The sequence below is a fragment of the Hemiscyllium ocellatum genome, chromosome 17, assembly GCF_020745735.1.
Source record: "Hemiscyllium ocellatum isolate sHemOce1 chromosome 17, sHemOce1.pat.X.cur, whole genome shotgun sequence".
Classification (NCBI taxonomy): domain Eukaryota; kingdom Metazoa; phylum Chordata; class Chondrichthyes; order Orectolobiformes; family Hemiscylliidae; genus Hemiscyllium; species Hemiscyllium ocellatum.
The window spans coordinates 30,782,923-30,799,740 of NC_083417.1; the positions used below are offsets into that span (position 1 = coordinate 30,782,923).

General features: G+C 41.8%; 1 protein-coding gene and 2 non-coding genes across 3 annotated transcripts; all 3 read left to right on the forward strand.

Moving 5' to 3' along the window:
* The first annotated feature begins 4,084 nt into the window (after positions 1–4,084).
* rpl13 (ribosomal protein L13) lies at positions 4,085–10,533 on the forward strand. Its single transcript, XM_060838045.1, has 6 exons — positions 4,085–4,137; positions 5,263–5,391; positions 5,708–5,849; positions 8,111–8,284; positions 9,430–9,486; positions 10,313–10,533. The coding sequence occupies exons 2-6, from the start codon at positions 5,288–5,290 to the stop codon at positions 10,469–10,471; spliced, it is 636 nt and encodes a 211-aa protein (XP_060694028.1). The 5' UTR covers positions 4,085–4,137; positions 5,263–5,287; the 3' UTR covers positions 10,472–10,533.
* On the forward strand, positions 5,546–5,625 carry LOC132824092 (small nucleolar RNA MBII-202). Its single transcript, XR_009645638.1, has one exon. It is a non-coding gene; the product is annotated as a small nucleolar RNA MBII-202 (small nucleolar RNA).
* On the forward strand, positions 9,285–9,369 carry LOC132824093 (small nucleolar RNA MBII-202). The gene has a single exon (XR_009645639.1). It is a non-coding gene; the product is annotated as a small nucleolar RNA MBII-202 (small nucleolar RNA).
* Positions 10,534–16,818: the final 6,285 nt, after the last annotated feature.

Below are 16,818 nucleotides of genomic sequence, written 5' to 3' on the forward strand. Positions count from 1 at the left end.
AAGTTTGAATATAAAATACTTAACACGTGAATTGGTAGAGCGAACGCTGAACAGGTGTGGACACAGACAAGGGGACCGCCAAGTAAGTGAGCTAATATATTCGGGCAGTGGCTGGTTAGTGCAGGGATCCCCTATGGCTGTTGCCCTCAATAATAAGTATACTGCTTTGGATACTATTGGGGAGATGGGGGGGATCCTACCAGGTGAAAGTCAGGGCGGGCAGGTTTCTGGCACTGAGCCTGGCTCTGTGGCTCAGAGTGGAAGAGGGGAGAATAGGAGAGTGATGGTAATAGGAGATTCAATGGTTAGAGGACCAGACAGGAAATTCTGTGGTTGAGAATGAGACTCCCGGTTGGTATGTTGCCTCCTGGGTGCCATTGTCAGGGATGTCTCAGATTCTTAAGGAGGAGGGTGAGCAGCCAGAGGTCATGCTATATCAGTACCAATGATATAGCTAGGAAAATGGTTGAGGACCTGAAAAGTGAATATAGGGAGTTGGGTTAGAAGCTAGAAGGCAGCATGAGCAGAGTAGTAATCTCAGAATGGCTACCAGTGCCAAGGGCTAGTGAGGCTAGGAACAGAGTGCAGCTGAACACATGGCTGCCAAGTTGGTGTATGAGGAAGGGCTTCAGATATGTGAATCATTGGGGTACCTATTGGGGAAGGCGGGACCTGCACAAGGAGGGTGGCTTGCACCCGAGCTGGTGGGGTACCAATATTGTAGGCGGGAGGCTTGCTAGAACTTTTCGGGAGGATGGTAACTGGAGCAACAAATCTCTGGATGGGGTGAACAGGTAAATATAGTACACGGAGAGTCTGTGAACAAGGTTAGAAAGTTGACAGGGCAAAGTTGCAGACTGCATGATGGGTTGAAGTGTGCCTATTTTAACACAAGACGTGTCAAGAATAAGGCTGATGAACTTTGAGCATGGATCAGTATTTGGAGTGATGATGTTGTACCATTATCAAGACTTGATATCACAGGGGCAGGAATGATTGTTGGATGGTCCCGGGTTTAGATGTTTCAAAAGGAATAGGAAGGGAGGTAAAAGAGCCTAATCAGAATGGGAGGTCATTGAGGAGGGTTTGTTTACTGAGTCAGTATGGGTGGAAGTCAGAAACAGGAAAAGAGCAGTCACTTTATTTGAAGTTTTCTATAGACCCTCCAATAGCAACAGAGACACAGAGGAGCAGTTTGAGGGACTGGAAAGGTGTTGCTGTCAACAGGTTTGTTGACATGAGTGATTCCAACTGTCCTAATATTGATTGTAACCTCCTTAGTGCAAATAGTTTAGATGGAGCAGATTTTAACAGGTATGCCCAGGAAGGATTCTTGACCCACTATATAGATAGGCTGACTACAGGGGAGGCCATATTGGATTTGGTGCTTGGCAACGAATCAGGGTCATGTGTCAGATGTCTTGGTGGGAGAGCATTTCAGTGACAGTGATCACAACTCTAACCTTTACTATAGTCATGGAGAGGGATAACAGGGGATGGTGTGAGAAAGTATTTAATTCAGGGATGGGGGATTATGATGCCATTAGGCAGGAACTGTGGAGTATAAATTGGGAACAGATGTTCTCAGGGAAATGCATGACAAACTGTGGAGGTTGTTTAGGGAGTACATGCTGTGAGTGCTGGATAGGTATGTCCCACTGAGGCAAAAAAGGGATGGTAGGGTGAAGGAACCTTGGATGATAAGAGATGTGGAACATCTAGTCAAAAGGAAGAAGGAAGCTTACTTAAGGTTAAGGAAGAAAGCATCAAACAGGGCTCCAGAGAGTTACAAGGTAGCCAGGAACTGAAGAATGGTCTTAGGAGAGCTAGAAAAAGGCATGAAAACGCTTTGAAAGGTAGGATGAAGGAAAGCTCCAACGCGTTCGACACGTGAAGAACAAGAGGATGGTCAGAATGAGGGTAGGGCTGATCAGGGATAGTGGGGGGAACTTGTGCCTGGAGTTGGAGGAGGTGGGGAGGTCCTCAATGAATACTTTGTTTCAGTATTCACTAGTGGCAGGGACCTTGTTATTTGTGAGGACAGGCTGATGTGTTCAAACAGGTTGATGTTAAGAAGGAGGATGTGCTGGAAATTTTGGAAAATATGAGGATAGAAGAGTTCCTTGGGCCAGACAGGATTTACCCTAGGTTTTACGGGATATGAGGGAAGAGATTACTGTGCCTCTGGTGATGATCTTTGGATTCTCATTGTCCAATGGAGTAGTACCAGATGATTGGAGGGTAGCAAATATTATTCCCTTGTTCAAGAAAGGGAATAGAGATAACCCTGAAAATTATAGATGAGTCAGTCTTATGTTGGAGAGGATTGTGAGAGGATTTATGATTACTTGAAAAACCATAGTTTGATTAGACATCGGTCATGCCTCACATGCTTTATTGAATTATTTGATGTGACAAAACACATTGATGAAGGTAAACATGGTGTACATGGATTTTAGCAAGGCATTTGATAAGGTTTACCATGGTATGCTCATTCAGAAAGTAAGGAGGCAAAGGATACAGGGAAACCTGCTGCCTGACCGGCCATGTTTTCCTGCACCACACTCTCAACTCTGATCTCCAGCACCTGCAGTCCTCACTTTCTCCTACAGAATTGGCTGGCCCATAGAAGACAGAGGGTGGTAGTAGATGGAAAGTATTCAGCCTGGAGCTCGGTGACCAGTGCTGTTCCACAGAGATTTGTTCTGGGACCTCTGATCTTTGTGACTTGGATTAGGAAGTGGAAGGGTGGTTAGTAAGTTTGCCAGTGACACAAAGTTTGGTGGAGTGGTGGATAGTGTGGTGGGCTGTTGTAGGTTGCAATGGAACATTGACAGGATACAAAACTGGGCTGAGAAGTCGCAGATGGGAGTTCAACCTGGAAAAGTTTGAAATGATTCATTTTGCAAGGTCAAATTTGAACGCAGGATTTGATTTAAGGATAAAAGGCAGGATTCTTGGCAGTGGAGAAACAGAGGAATTGTGGGTCCACGTCCATTGATCCCTCAAAGTTGCCACCCAAGTTGATAAGAGTTGTTAAGAAAGCCTATGAGGGAGGTTGGCTTTCATTAGTAAGCGGATTGAGTTCAAGAGCTGTGAGGTTATGTTGCAGTTCTATAAAGCCCTGGTTGGACCACACTTGGAATATTGTGTTCAGTTCTATTTGCCTCATTATAGGAAGGATGTGGAAGAGGATGCAGAGATTTATCAGGATGCTGCCTGGACTGGAGGGCATGTCTTATTAAGAAAGTTTGAGGGAGCAAGGTCTTTTCTCCTTGGAGCAAAGAAGAATAAGTGGTGACTTGATAGAAGTGTACAAGATAATGAGAAGCATGGATAGCTAGAGACTTTTTCCCAGGGTGGAAATGGCTATCACAAGTGGGCATAATTTTAAAATGATTGGAGGAAGGTTTAGGGGAGATGTCAGAGGTAGATTCTTTACACAGAGAATGGTGGGTTTATGGAATGCACTGCCAGCAGTGGTAAAGGCACATTGAAGCAACTCATGGATAGGCAGATGGATGATAGCAAAATGAAGATTATGTAGGTTAGTTTGATCTTAGGAGGCATATAAAAGGTTGGCACACATCGAGGTCCGAAAAGCCTATACTGGGTTGTATGCTTCTCTGTTCTAATTTGATTGCATTCTTCAAATCTTGTTCCCCAGCCGTTTACTTCACAGCATTGCGATTTTGTAAAAAAAACCCTACTGCTTCAGTCCATGAGAGGCATTTCCAGATTGCGACTAGAAATTTGAAACAAAAATACCATGGGTGCTGTAAATTTGAAATAAAACAGAACATGCAAGTTCAGACAAGGAGTCCATCGGCTTGAAAAAAGATCACTCTCTTTAAGGATGCCAACACAGCTGAGCTTTAGGTTCAGTTCATTTTACAAGATCATTTTTTGCCATCACCTTTTTACAAGTTGCATCTGAAACTTTAAGAATTGGTTTCCACGTGTACAGTACAATAAATATAAACTACATGACCCTCACGGTACATCCACCATCTTTGTGCGGGGCAGCAGGAGAGCCAGTGTCCTGTGCTCTGATTGGTTAATGCCGGGGTGTTTATACATATCCCGGCATTCTCTGGGGTAGCTCGCTCTTTTCCATCGGCCATCTTCATCCAGAAGGTAAGTGTTGTGTTAGAGTGTGAGTAAAATCATAATCCATCCGCTACTTTCATTAAGCAAACGAATGATGGACTGACACTCACCTGTATGGCGAAGAACGGACTGTTAATATCCGTGAGCATTTCTGAGGGCAGATGTTGTGTAGGCTGGTTAATCGCTGTTTACTTTGCCTGGAGGATTGGGGCCTAAATCCCGAGCTGGCAGTTCCTGGTGTGTGTACACCGGCGCGGTTCCACGGTCCTCCAGTGACAGTTTCTAGACTACCTGCTTCCCCATGTGGCGGTTTGGACTTGAATGGGCCGTGTGTGGCCGACTGCAGAGGCTCAGTGTTTCGGAGGAGTTGTAAATTACTGTTTATTAAAAGGCTGAGTTAGTATGCGAGTTTTTCATTAGTCTCGGCTACGGTTTGTTTCCCTTTTGAGTTTGTGGACAAAATTAAATATCACACAACACCAGGTTCCAATAAGTCCACTCCAGCCCAGCATAGGCACCTCAACAATCGTGGCTACTTCGAATTTGTGCATGTGTGCACTCGTGCATTTTCACACTTGCTGAACTTGTCCAAATCGCACTGAAGCATTTTTGCCCTCATCCTCACCCTCCCACTTTTCCCACAACCTCCAGGTATCCCAGAGCGCCTTTGGTAGTCATTGCAGTGCCGTCTCTGCAGCAGCCTGTTTGTACACAGCATGCTGTCATAAGCAGTATTATGACCATGGAATGTTTTTGGGATTAGTCCCCATGCCTTGATTCAAAAAGGTGGTCTAAAATCTTTAACATTCATCTTAAATGTGGTGTTTCCCAACAGTATAGTGCTCCCTCGGTACTGCACTGAAACATCAGCTTTTATTTGTTGTGATAAAATCCTGGAGTAGACCTTTCCTCCACAAACATTTGGAGGTGAGACTGTTGCTAATGGACTGATATATGGTCCAGAGGCAATGATCCAAATGTTCTTTGAGTATTCTTCAGTAGTATTCAAAGTGACTAACATCAGGTTGTGTATTTTAAATTGGAACCTACTTGGTAATTTTTTTTAGTTTTTCTGGTCATGAACTTCTACAGTAAGGTGTGTGTGGGATGTTATTATTTGCTGCAGTTAATGATGTTTACTTACAATTACAGGGTTTCAGCCCTTCAATAAGCAGTCATGGCCCCAAGTCGAAATGGAATGATTTTGAACCCCCATTTCCATAAGAACTGGCAGAAAAGAGTACGGACATGGTTTAATCAGCCAGCCAGAAAAATCCGCAGGTATGCAATTCAACCATGAGAATTTAAAACTCTGCTTTATTTCCACTGAGGAATCTAGTTGGGTGGACTACTGAAAAGTAACTTCAGGTCTGTACATTAGCTAAATTTGGGAAGGCAGTACAACTGTACTCTTTATTACCATTTCACAGTCAGATGATGATATTTCTCCGGAATCTCTGTACTTCCTTGATGATTACCATTGAACCCTTTATTGCTGATGACTGTGGTCTGTTCTAAGTTCTTTGTTGTCATCTTCCTACATGGACATTTTAATAAAAAGTTTCTGATCCTCAACTTCTCTACTGTTGGTTGGCAGGCGTAAGGCACGGCAGGCAAAAGCACGCCGCATTGCTCCACGTCCAGTTGCTGGCCCCCTTCGACCAATTGTTAGGTGTCCCACAGTCCGGTATCACACTAAAGTACGGGCTGGACGAGGCTTCAGCCTGGAGGAACTAAAGGTAATGTTCAATACATAAATGTAACCTTTTTTTTTCAAAGTCAATTGAATATAAAATACAACCACTGAATAAGTTCGATTTCCCATTGTAACTTGTTTAGCGGGGTTCAAGTGGTGACTATAGATTGGATTGAATTGAATTTATTCATTGTCATGTGTACCGAAGCACAGTGAAAAGCTTTGTCTTGCGAGCAATACAGGCAGATCACACAGTTAAGTAGCATAGATACCTAAATAATAGTACACAGCGGCAAAAACAAAAGCACAGTTACAGGCGAATGTTAAACATTTGAGTCTATTCAGTATTCTAACAGCAGTAGGGTAGAAACTGTTTTGAAACCGGCTTTATTCAGGCTTCTGTACTTTCTCCTTGATAGAACAGGTTGAAGAAAAACCTTGCCCAGATGGGATGAATCTTTGAGAATGCTGGCAGCCTTTCCTTGACAGCGGGCCTAGCAGGTGGCGTCTACAGATGGGAGGTTGGCCTTTGTGATTGTCTGGGCCAAGTTCACCACTCTTTGTAACTGTCTCTGTTCTTGAATGGTATGGTTACCATACCACATAGTGATACATCCAGACAGAATGCTCTGTGGCGCACCAATAAAAGTTGGCACGGGAATTTGCCATCTTGTCACATTTCCTCAGCTGCCTGAGGAAGAAGATGCATTGTTGGGCCTTTGTAACCAGTGCATCTACATGAAGAGTTCATGAAAGCTTGTTGTGGATGACCACTCCCAAGAGCTTTACACTCTCCACTTGTTCCATCTCTGTGCTGTTAATGTGTAGGAGGCATGAGTAACATTCCCTCGAAAGTCAATAATGAGTTCCTTGGTTTTGCCAGCATTGAGAGCTAGGTTGATCTCAGTGCACCATTTTTCCAAATCTTCCACGTCCCCCGTCTGTAGTTTGTTTTATGTATTTGGCAATTCAGTCATGGGTATACAGTAAATACAGTAGAGGGCTGAGTATGCACCCCTGTGGGGTTCCAGTGTTGAGTGTTAGGATGAAATATTGTCCCCAGTCTTCATTGATTGTGGCCTGTGGGTCAGAAAACTGAGGATCCAGTTGCAGAGAGTGGTACTTAGTCCGAGATCACTAATTATAGTAATCAGTCTCCAGGGGATAATAGTGATGAAGGCTGAACTGTAATCAATGAGTAGGATTCTTATGTAGCTGTTCTTGGTGTCAAGATGTTCTCGGGAGGAGTGAAGAGCAAATGATATGGCATCTGACATGGATCTGTTGATCTGATTGGCAAATTGGAGTGGGTCAAGAGTAGTGGGGAGGCTGGAGTTGATTGATGCCATGACCAGCCTTTCAAAGCACTTCATGACCACCAAAGTTAGGGCCTTTGGACGGTAATCATTAAGACATGTTGCATGAGCCTTCGTAGGCACAGGGATGATGTTGGCCCTCTTGAAACAGGCAGGAACAGTGGCCTGCCGCACAGAGAGGTTGAAGATGTCCAAGAAGACCTCTGCCAGTTAATCTGCGCATGCTGAACGCACGGCCCGGTACTCCATCTGGTCCCATTGCTTTCCTTGAATTCACTCAAAGGAAAACTGATCTGACCTCTGATGCAGTGACTGTTGGGATAGATTCGTCAGGACAAGAAACCATTGCCTAGGAGGCTCTGGCTAATAACAAATATAACTAAAAGCTAGACTGAGGGAGTAGACCCATTAGAGGACAGGCGATCAGACATGCTAAACAGTACAAAGGGGGGAGAAAAGGTATAAATAACTGTATGGTGTATAAATGCTGTTCATGTAAGTTTTTTTTTTAAGAGGAATGTCATGAAATACATGCAACATTAAGTCATCCACAGAGATTAGGGCACTGATACAAAGCAAAAGTTTGGGTAAATTTGAAACAGTGGTATCATTTTTTTATCATAATTACCTAATCAAAATTAATTATAGGTATGGGAACAGTTCTATATACACTGTTTAAAAGGCTTTAGCCAGAATTCCTTAGTTTACTTATCAATAAAGGAAAGTTATAGAATTGAAAAGGACCTAAGCTTTTGGGCGTGATACAGAATATTGACTTGAGGGGTGATAACGCATGTTTATTGACTGAGAAAACATTTAGAAATTGAATTGAAGATTGCTTTTTAATTCTTCATTACAATTAGTGATTATCTTTTTGAACCTTTTCCATCTGATGGCCATGGTTGGTGCTTGTTAAACATTGTTTCTGCGTTTTCTTTCCTTCTCCTCATTTAAATAAATGCATTCTATTTTTGTGCCAATGTAACAGGCAGCAGGCATTCACAGGAGAGTTGCACGTACTATTGGCATTGCTGTTGATCACAGACGCCGGAACAAGTCAGCTGAATCTATTCAGTGTAATGTTCAACGTCTGAAGGAATATCGCTCTAAACTGATAATCTTCCCAAGAAAGGCTTCAGTTCCTAAGAAGGGCGATTCTTCTGTAAGTAACCATAAAATGTTCGCATAACATTCTGAAATCAAATTGAAAACGATATTTCCAAGAATAATTCAAGTACTAATGGTGGAGTACTACTTGCTCTTAATATCTAAAAATGAAAATTGTTCTACCATGCAAGTCTGAAATAAGATAACTGGGTAAATCTACTTCCATATAAACCTGGATAGGCTAATGAATAATAAATTTCAACTGTGATAGAGGGAATAGCTTTTTTAAATTTAAAAGTCCTTGACCGTTGCTTTATTGTTTGAGGACATTGATCCATCTTGGCTGCAGCACTCTATATATTTGTGTTCTTTGGTCAGCTGCAATGCAGGCATTTCGATTGTTCAGGAGCCTCGTTGCTAAATCAGATCCTTTGCATATTTCTAGTGTGAGCCCATGTGACAAATCATCGCAGCATATGCTGAGGATCAGAAATGTACCTTTCCGCCCTTTGAAGCTTTCTGCTCCACAAGTGAATCCTATATGCATGTTAATGTGAAACTGAAAGCATGTTTGTTTATTCAGAATATATTTTGTTTTTAAATTTTTTGCACATATGAGTGGTATTTTAGAATAAAATTTTAGTTCAGTATTTAAGGAACCCTAATACACTGGCTTTAGTGGAAGGTTGGATGTGCGTATGCCAAAGTCAAAACCTTGCTTTTGTATAATGTTGGCAGATAGCATCCTCCTGATCAGATGGAGGCAGAGTGACGTTTTGGGCCAGAACGAGCACTCATGGTAAAACAGTCACAACATTCAGCACTGTTGGGCGATTTGGAATAGAAACACAGTAACTGTGAGATGGATATTACTTAATGGGTTCCTTTTTATGAGGGGAATTGGAATATTACAATAGTAGGAAGTAATTTATTTAAACTGTGGTACTGTGAATTGGTCAGATTACAAAAAAAAACTTGTGTGTCAACCCTTGTCTGCGTCGGGACTGGGTTATTAATTTCAGTGGTTGTAGTGATGGCCTGTCACCACAGTTGTATGATGAAACTTTCTTCGGAAATCTCTGCACATCGTTGATGATTTTTGTTGAACCTTCTCCATCTGATGACTGTGGCAGTGTCATTAATTTAAATTCTTTGGGTCTGTTTTATTCTACACTATTGACAATGATTTCATCCTCACAGGCAGAAGAAATTAAACTGGCAACCCAGTTAACTGGACCAGTCATGCCAATCAAAAATGTAAGTAACTTTCTAAATATTAATTGGCAATTTGTTTAAAATTAATCAACTGTCATAATGCTCAGAGTTACCAGGTGATGGGCTCAATATATTGTATCCCTCAGGTGGATGTAAAAGAGTAAGGAAATTCTTCATGTTCTGCCCAAATTTGTCACCAGTCCAGCACTTTTCTTAAAAGACAATTTCTCTCATTGTGGTGAACTGTTTGCTGTATTTCCCCACATTAACACCGTGGCTGTACTCCAGTAACAGCTGCATGTAAGGTGCTTACATTACAATAGAAATGCAAAATAAATTAAACACATCACCTGTGCATTCAAAGATACTATATTTCTGCAGTATTTTGATTGTAAAGTGCTTTGAACCATTCTCAAGATGTAAGAGGCACCTTTTATTAATTTATATAATCCATGTTGATTGTATATGATAGATAAAACACCTAAGAAATAAATCTTTGCATATATATCAGATTAAGATACTAATTGTTTGGCCACTTTCGGTAATTGTGAAAGTACTTGAATGTGGGGTGACCTTTCACCTGGATCTGAGCCTATTTTTTCCGAAGCAGAAGTTGAAATGGTTTCCTTTGGCTCAGGGAGCCAAATTTAGAAATGGTTTCTAAGGAGACTGCAGCAGACAATATTTATGGTGAACTTTGTTTTGTTTAATTAATTTTGCAGCAGCAATCTTATTTTGATCTGATTGCTTGGCATACAAAGTACTATTGCCTTTAAATATAAGAGGTCTAATTCTATCTATATGCTTCTGAGCACATTGATACAAGTTTTTATAAGCTTACGCTTATGGTTACAATTTTCCCGTTCAGATATACAAAAAAGAGAAGGCCCGGGTGATCTCGGAGGATGAGAAGAATTTCAAAGCTTTTGCAACTCTCCGTATGGCCCGTGCCAATGCCCGTTTGTTTGGAATCCGTGCTAAGAGAGCAAAAGAAGCTGCGGAACAGGATGTTGAGAAGAAAAAGTAAAATATAAAATGTTGAACTATTCAATATTTTCTTTTTAAAAATAAAATGTTTTCATTGTGAAACCACCTTGTTTGTTCATGTTCTGCCCTTTTACAGGGCTTTGTGATTTACTGTTTTGTCTTTAAAAGTTGTGCCAAACTAAATTTAATGTTAAACTGTTATAACACAGTAACATTAAAGACCCTCAAATTATTATCTGAGTTATACCTAAAAGGCTTTAACTAATCTCAGACTGATTAATCAATTTTATACACTGCTTAAACAGAAGATTTAGCAATTTAACAATGCAGTAACTTCAACAGAGCAAAGTTAAAAATCACACAACACAGGTAAGCAGTGCTCAGAAAGTTGGTACTTCCAAATAAACTTGTTGGTCTATAACCTGGTGTTGTGATTTTTTAACTTTATTCACGCCAGTTCAGCACTGGCACCTCCACATCATGTTTAGCAGATCAAACTAGGTAGTCTAATTGATGTCTCTTTAAGCCCAATAACCTTTGTTTTCAGCCCCATTCACACGAAAAAAAAGACAAACGTGGCTTAAGGATAACTAAAAGGAAATAACAACACTGGCCAGATTGTTTAAGTGGTTTTCACAGTGTATTCCTTAGGAACAGATGGTTTCTATGTTGGATTTCTGAGTGCTGCTGAACAAAGAGACCTTGGAGTGCAGGTTCATAGCTCCTTGAAGGTGGAGTCGCAGGTAGATAGTATGGTGAAGAAGGCGTTTAATATGCTTTCCTTTATTGGTTAGAGTATTGAGTACAGGAGTTGGGAGGTCATGTTGCGGCTGTGCAGGACATTGGTTAGGCCACTGCTGGAATACTGCGTGCAATTCTGGTCTCCTTCCCATCGGAAAGATGTTGTGAAACTTGACAGGGTTCAGAAAAGATTTACAAGGATGTTGCCAGGGTTGGAAGATTTAAGCTATAGAGAGAGGTTGAATAGCTGTTTTCCCTAGAGTGTTGGAAGCTGAGGGGGTGACCTTATAGAGGTTTAAAATGTTATGAGGAGCACGGATAGGATTAATAGGCAAAGTCTTTTCCGTGGGTTGGGGAAGTCCAGAACTAGAGGGCATCGGTTTAGGGTGAGAGGGGAAAGATATAAAAGAGACCTAAGGGGCAACCTTTTCATGCAGAGGGTGGTAAGTGTATGGAATGAGCTGCCAGAGGAAGTGGTGGAGGCTGGTACAATTGCAACATTTAAGAGGCATCTGGATGGGTATATGAATAGAAAGTGTTTGGAGGGATGTGGACCAGGTGCTGGCAGGTGGGACAAGATAGGATTGGGATATTTGGACCGAAGGGTCTGTTATGCTATGCCTCTTTGAGGTTTATTTTTTCTTTTCGTTCAAAGGAGGTCAATGCTATTTAGTTTCCATTCTTTGAGCTTGCGATTGCTGATAATGGCAGATTAGACAGGGAGCTTTCAAATCTTTGTGCTATAATATTAACAGCCAGACTCTTTCAGAAAACAGTCCAAAACACAGTTCAAGCTCTGGTCTCTAAGTGTCTCCCCACAATCTCCTAGTTACCATTTAACATCTGCTGTCTGCTTGAGCCTAAGGCCTACCTGACATGTTCAGACCAACTTTGTTAATGGCCAGTCATCTGCTTCCCCACTGATGTTGAAGAATCTATAAAATTCTTTTGATGAAAAATCAACCTGCAATTCACTTCCAGCTCTAACCTCACAAATAGTTTGAACTTTTTTTTTGTTTTTTAACACAAGCAGCTGCTCTGTTTGAAGCTGCTCTCCCTCTCATCTTTAGCTCACAGCTCCAAACCAAAAATGATTAAAAATAATATAAAACTTCATATTTTGGGTATCACTACATTGGTGTGAGGCGTTTTGCTGTATGCAGTTTTGCTATTGTGCTCTTATGTTGAAACTGATTTTTTTAAAAGAATGTTGTTAAAAAAGGAGATTCTTTTTAAAGCTGTTTGTTTTGCATGATCTACAAACAGGCCGGTTAGCTTTGGAGAGTAGCCTTTTGGCTGTCTCAAAGACTGGTGAACCATGGTATATTTCTCTCAACTGTTGGTGATAAGCAAGGTGTTCACCATTGCCTACCAGCCAGTGCTGGCAAAGCATCCTGTACAATATTTGCTTAATACTGAATATGCTAAGAGTTATGCTGATGACCAGTCTTATGATGGTTGTTTGAGTGTACAAGTACTGGAAGGTGCATGTGTTAATCCATAGGAACCAGTATTTTTTTAATGTACATTGTGTCTGTTTTTGTCTGTCAGTTTTGTTGGATGTTTTAATGGTTCATTTTTCAGCACTCTTGACTGATCAGTTAACCTGTCTGTTTTCAATTTACACAGTGTGGCAGTTAAACACTAGCTACCTAACTGGTACATCCTGCTAATCAGTCCATTTCCTAACCAGTCTGTGTACACTTGTACTATGTAGAGACTTCTTGTTTTTCTTTCTGTAGTATTCTTGCAAATTGCATTGATGATTGGAAGTCAAAATAGTTTGAAAACTTGTTTTCAACAATACTCTGATTCAGTGCAACCAAAAAAATTGTACTTGGCTTAAATACTTGAGGATGTCTAAGTTCATAAAAGTGAACCTTTTTCAAAGACCTTCAAGCCCCCTTCTTGTCTGTTTCTATATCTAACTTTTCCCAGGCCTTTAGTAATTGTTGTGTCCCATTGTGTATTATCCACTCCTTTTTGATTTGTTGCAGCATTGGTACTTTTTCAAAGTGCAGTATTCCTTTTTGGCTCAGTATTACTCTTGACTTGGTGTTATGTATGTATAATTGCATCAGAGCACCTTGAGATACCTCTAACTTCCAGGCTGTATATAAATGCTAGTTAATCACGTACAGGGGTGTAGCTTCCTCTATTCTCCAATCTAATCCATGACTCCAGAAATCATCTTTTTTTTCTGTTTCATCTAATTCTGATATGGCCTTGAATGATGATTTGGGGTAAATGATGGGTTAGATACCCTGGCTTTTCTGTAGCTAGTTCAAGCTGCGGTGAATAGTTTACCATAAAATGCTTATTAGGTAACTGACTTTTTAAGCAGCATTTGTATCCAGGTACCATAGGTATGGTTTAGGTTGTGTCTAACCTGCTCTGCTTGCCTGTTTTCTTGTAAAATTATTTTGTTAAAGACAATCATTCGATGATAGGTTTATCTTTTATCCAGTTCAGTAGTTTACAACATGCCAGAGTGATTTAATTTATCAAATAACGTTTTTCTGTTTCAAAAGCTGTATGGCCTTTACAGCACAAGTGCCATAAGTTGTGTTGTAACATGCCTGAAGAAATTGATTGATTAGAAAATATTTGAAATGTATGGCTTTCTTGAGCCTTTTGTGATCCAGTGGTTGTGTTACTAATTCTCTGTCAAGAGGTCTAGTTTCAAGTCCTATTTGTCATACTATCCCTGAACAGGTTGATTTTAAAAATCAACCATTTCCAATCAAAACAATTGTGGGCTTTTCTGACACAAAGGCCTGCCTGTGAATAACATCTGATTTGGAGCTCTTGGGGTGAAGTGGTCTTGTTCCTACCTCAGAGCTGGAAAACTTGGGTTCAAGAGTTGACTACTCAGGTTTGCACACGACCAATCTGAACAGATGCATTAAAATTATTGTCAATGGAATTCAAGTTTTATTTACTCAAATAACATGTACTCAGTTTTTTTGTTCCTGCTATTTGGTATGTGCTGCATTTGCAGAGAAAGGTCCACGATCGGATGCTTGGCCCAGAATGGATTATAGTAGTCCTGATATAGAGTCTTTGAAATGTATAGCACAGAAACAGACCATTCAATCCAACTCGTCAACGCTGACCAGATATCGTAAATTAATCTTGTCCTATTTGCCAGCACTTGTCCCATATTCCTCTAAACATTTCCTATTCATGTACCCAGCCAGATGCCTTTTAAACGCTGTAATTGTACCAGCCTCCATCACCACCTCTAGCAGCTCATTCCATAAACACACCACCCTTAGCATGAAAAAGTTGCCCTTGAGGTCCCTTTTAAATCTTTCTACCCTTACCCTAAACTGATGTCCTCTAGTTCTGGACTCCCCCCAACCAATGCAAAAGTCCTTGTCTACTTACCCTATCCATGCCGCTCATAATTCTATAAACCACCCCTCAGCCTTCTACATACCAGGGAAAACAGCCTCAGCCTATTCAGCCTCTCTCTCTATAGCTAAAATCCTCCAACCCTGGCAACATCCTTGTAAATGTTTTCTGAACTCTATCTCAAGTTTAACATAAGCCTTCCTATAGGAGCAAGAGCACAATTGCATGTAATATTCCATAAGTGGCCGAACCAACATTCTGTACAGCTGCAGCATATCCTCCCAACTCCAAATGCCTTCACTGTCCTATCTACCTGCGTCTCCCTCCCCTTCCTAGACCTCTCCGTTTCTATCTCAGGCGCCAGAATCAACGCGGACATTTACTATAAACCCACCCTACCCCCTGTAAAAACGCCATCCTGTATTCCCAATTCCTTCGTCTCCGCCGCATCTGCTCCCAGGAGTACCAGTTCCAATACTGTACGACCCAGATGACCTCCTTCAAAGACCGCAATTTCCCCCCAGACGTGATCGACGATGCTCTCCACCTCATCTCCTCCACTTCCCGTTCCTCTGCCCTTGAGCCCCGCCCCTCCAATCGCCACCAGAACAGAACCCAACTGGTCCTCACCTGCCACCCCACCAACCTCCATATATATTGTATCATCCATCATCATTTCTGCCAGCTCCAAACGGACTCCACCATCAGGGATATATTTTCCCTCCCTTCCCCTATTAGCGTTCCGAAAAGATCACTCCCTCGTCAGGTCCACACCCCCCACCAACCCAACCTCCACTCCTCATACCTTCCCCTGCAACCGCAAGAAATGCAAAACTTGCACCCACACCTCCCCCCCCTTACTTTCCTTCAAGGCTATGGGATCCTTCCATATCTGCCACGAATTCACCTGCACCTCCACACACATCATTTACTGCATCTGATGTGGCCTCCACAGGCCGCTTCTACTTGTGGAATGTTTCAGAGAACACCTCTGGGACACCTGCACCATCCACCCCGTGGCCCAACACTTCAATATCCCCTCCCACTCCATCAAGGACATGCAGGTCCTCCATTGCCAAACCATAGCAACACGACGGCTAGAGGAAGAGCACCTCATCTTCCGCCTAGGAACCCTCCAACCACAAAGGATGAACTCAGATTTCTCCAGTTTCCTCATTTTCCCCCCTTCCCCCACCTTGTCTCAGTTCCAACCCTTGAATTCAGCACCACCTTCCTAACCTGCAATCTTCTTCTTGACCTCTCCGCCCCCACACCCACTCTGGCCTATTACCCTCACCTTTACCTCCTTCCACCTATCGCATTTCCAACGCCCCTCTCCCAAGTCTCTCCTCCCTACCTTTTATCTTAGCCTGCTTGGCACACCTTCCTCATTCCTGAATAAGGGCTCATGCCCGAAACGTCGATTCTCATGCTCCTTGGATACTGCCTGACCTGCGCTTTTCCAGCAACACATTTTCAGCTCTGATCTCCAGCATCTGCAGTCCTCACTTTCTCCTATCTACCTGCGACTCTACTTACAAGGAACAATGAACCTGTACTCCAAGGTGTCTGTTTAACAACACTCCCCAGGATCTTAACACTAAGTATATAAGTCCTGCTTTGATTTGCCTTTCCAAAATGCAGAACCTTACATTTACCTAAATTAAAACTCCATCTGCCACTCCTCAGCCCACTGGCCCATCGGATTAAGATCCCTTTGTAATCTGCGGTAACCTTCTTCACTATCACTACACCACCAATTTTGGTGTCATCTGCAAACTTTCTAACTATACCTACTCTGTTCACATCATATAAATGATGAAAAGCAGTGGACCCAGCACCGATCCTTGTAGGACACCACTGGTCACAGGTCTCCAGTCTGAAAGGCAACCCTCCACCACCACATTCTGTCTTCTACCTTCAAGCCAGTTCTATATGTAAATGGCTAATTCACCCTGTATTCCATGTGATATAATCTTGCTAATCAGTCTACCATGAGGGACCTTGTAGAACACTTTACTGAAGTCCATATAGATCACAGAACAAGTAAGGACTGTTTATGCTGGAGATAGGAGTCAAAAGTGTGGCACTGGAAAAGCAAAGCCAGTCACGCAGCATCCAATGAACAGGAGAAATATGTTATGAAGTCCAAAACTACTCCAAATGGTGTTGTGTTTTTATATAGACTATTATATAGACTATTTCTATTTCTATAATTATACCTCATCACAAAACTCAGCATTTTAAGGCCTTATGTACTTCAGATTTTAATTTTAATGTCATGTGAAT

Excerpts from the sequence above, each read along its gene's own strand:
- rpl13 (XM_060838045.1), top strand. The coding sequence starts at position 5,288 with ATGGCCCCAAGTCGAAATGGAATGATTTTGAACCCCCATTTCCATAAG. Across the intron at positions 5,392-5,707 it reads CCAGCCAGAAAAATCCGCAG|GCGTAAGGCACGGCAGGCAA; the intron begins GTATGCAATTCA and ends GTTGGTTGGCAG. Across the intron at positions 8,285-9,429 it reads CTAAGAAGGGCGATTCTTCT|GCAGAAGAAATTAAACTGGC; the intron begins GTAAGTAACCAT and ends TCATCCTCACAG.